Source organism: Alexandromys fortis, unplaced genomic scaffold (genome assembly GCF_014885135.2).
Source record: "Alexandromys fortis isolate MF-2015 unplaced genomic scaffold, M_Fortis_MF-2015_v1.1 scaffold_2066, whole genome shotgun sequence".
Classification (NCBI taxonomy): Eukaryota; Metazoa; Chordata; class Mammalia; order Rodentia; family Cricetidae; genus Alexandromys; species Alexandromys fortis.
In genome coordinates, this window is record NW_026069934.1 from 3,987 (window position 1) to 5,819 (window position 1,833).

Genomic DNA, 1,833 nt, shown 5'->3' on the forward strand with positions numbered 1-1,833 from the left:
TTTTTGTTTTTTTTTTTTTTTTTTTTTTTTTTTTTTTTGCTTACTACATACATAGTTTATATGTGTGATAAAAATCAAGAAGCTCTTTTACTCCACTTTAAAAAGACTTTATTTTATGTGTATGGTTGTTTTTTTGACTGCATGTGTATCTGCACCAAGTGTGTGCAGTACCCACAGAGGCGGTAAATACTCTGGACTCGAGTTAGACTTAGCTGCCTGTGCGTGCTGGGAATCAAACCCAGGTCCTCTGTGCTCCTAACTACTTAGCCATCTATCCGGCCCCATGGAAATGTGGTGGGTTGGGTGAGGTGTGGTGGTGTATATGTTTAATCCCAGCACTAGGGAAGCAGAGGCAGGTAGATCAGGCCAGCTTGGTCTACAAAGTGAGTTCCAGGACATCCAGGGCCACATAGTGAAACAAACCACAACAAAAAACAGTAAAAATATGGTTTGAAAGTTGTTTGGAAAGGCGTGAAACCTAGTGAAGACTCATTTCCAAAAAACAGAGGTACTGGAGAGATTAGCTTAGCAGTTAAGAGGGGGTGGTGTTCTTGCAGAGGACCCTAGTTCATTTCCAAGCACCTACATGGTGGCTCACAACCACCTGTAACTTCAGTTTCAGGGAAATCAGATTCCTATGGCCTTCATGGCATCTATACTTCATATTCACATATATGCAAATAAAAATAATTCCTTAAAAAAGAAAAAAGAAGGTCTCCGGCGAGATGGCTTCAAGGTTACTTTGCGGAGTGGGCACTCTGGCGGCTCAGGCCCTGAGGGCCCGCGGGCCCCATGGCACGGTTGCGACGCACTCCACGGCTTCTAGAGGTGGTGTCCCTACTGATGAGGAGCAGGCTACAGGGCTGGAGAGGGAGATCATGATAGCCTCACAGAAGGGACTGGATCCATACAATATGCTACCTCCAAAGGCAGCTTCGGGCACCAAGGAAGATCCTAATTTAGTCCCGTCCATCACCAACAAGCGGATAGTGGGCTGCATCTGTGAAGAGGACAACTGTACCGTCATCTGGTTTTGGCTGCACAAAGGCGAGACTCAGCGGTGCCCAAGCAGTGGAACCCATTATCAGCTGGTGCCCCACCAACTGGCCCTCTGAGCCCTGAGTTAACTTTTCAGAATATGATGGAAAACTTCCCTCCAATAAACTAGCCATTGTATTGGCTCCTCCCCCAAAAAAAGAAAAAAGAAAAATAGACTATTTGGATTGTTGAATTTAAATTTTACTTACAATTTTTCACATTTTGTGTGAAGATTATGTGTATGTGCAGGCATACTTGGGTCATGTGGGCGGAGGTTAGAGGGCAACTTGCAGAACTCTGTCCTCTCTTCCTGCCATGTAGGCTTTAGAGATGGAAGTTAAGTCATCAGGCTTGACAGTAAGCCTTTCTTCTATCCAGTGAGCATCTCAGCAGCCCTGTATGTCTGACTTTATTGACTAGGTAGAAACGTTAGGTGGCATTGTAGTGGCATCAGTCGGTCGGAGGTAATTCTTCACTGTTGGGTTTGCTTTGGAAGTAGCTTAAGATAAAGATAGAATGTTCTATAAATTAGGCAGTGGTTTCTTCCAGGCTTAGGAGAAGGAGGGTTCATGAGGTTGTTTATTGTCTTATTAGGAATTTTCAACATCTGGTTCATCTAACACGGACACTGGTAAAGTTAGCGGGACCTTGGAGACCAAATACAAATGGTGTGAGTATGGTCTGACTTTCACAGAGAAATGGAACACCGATAACACTCTGGGGACAGAGATCGCGATTGAAGACCAGGTAATGGTTCACACACTTGCTTTTGTGTATTTTTGTATTTCAAAAAGG

The 1,833-nt window shown here is 44.2% G+C and overlaps 1 protein-coding gene across 1 annotated transcript; it reads left to right on the forward strand.

The window, feature by feature from the left end:
• Positions 1–48: 48 nt before the first annotated feature.
• LOC126496236 (cytochrome c oxidase subunit 5B, mitochondrial-like) lies at positions 49–1,130 on the forward strand. The gene has a single exon (XM_050133777.1). The coding sequence runs from the start codon at positions 726–728 to the stop codon at positions 1,113–1,115; it is 390 nt and encodes a 129-aa protein (XP_049989734.1). The 5' UTR covers positions 49–725; the 3' UTR covers positions 1,116–1,130.
• The last annotated feature ends 703 nt before the right edge of the window (positions 1,131–1,833 follow it).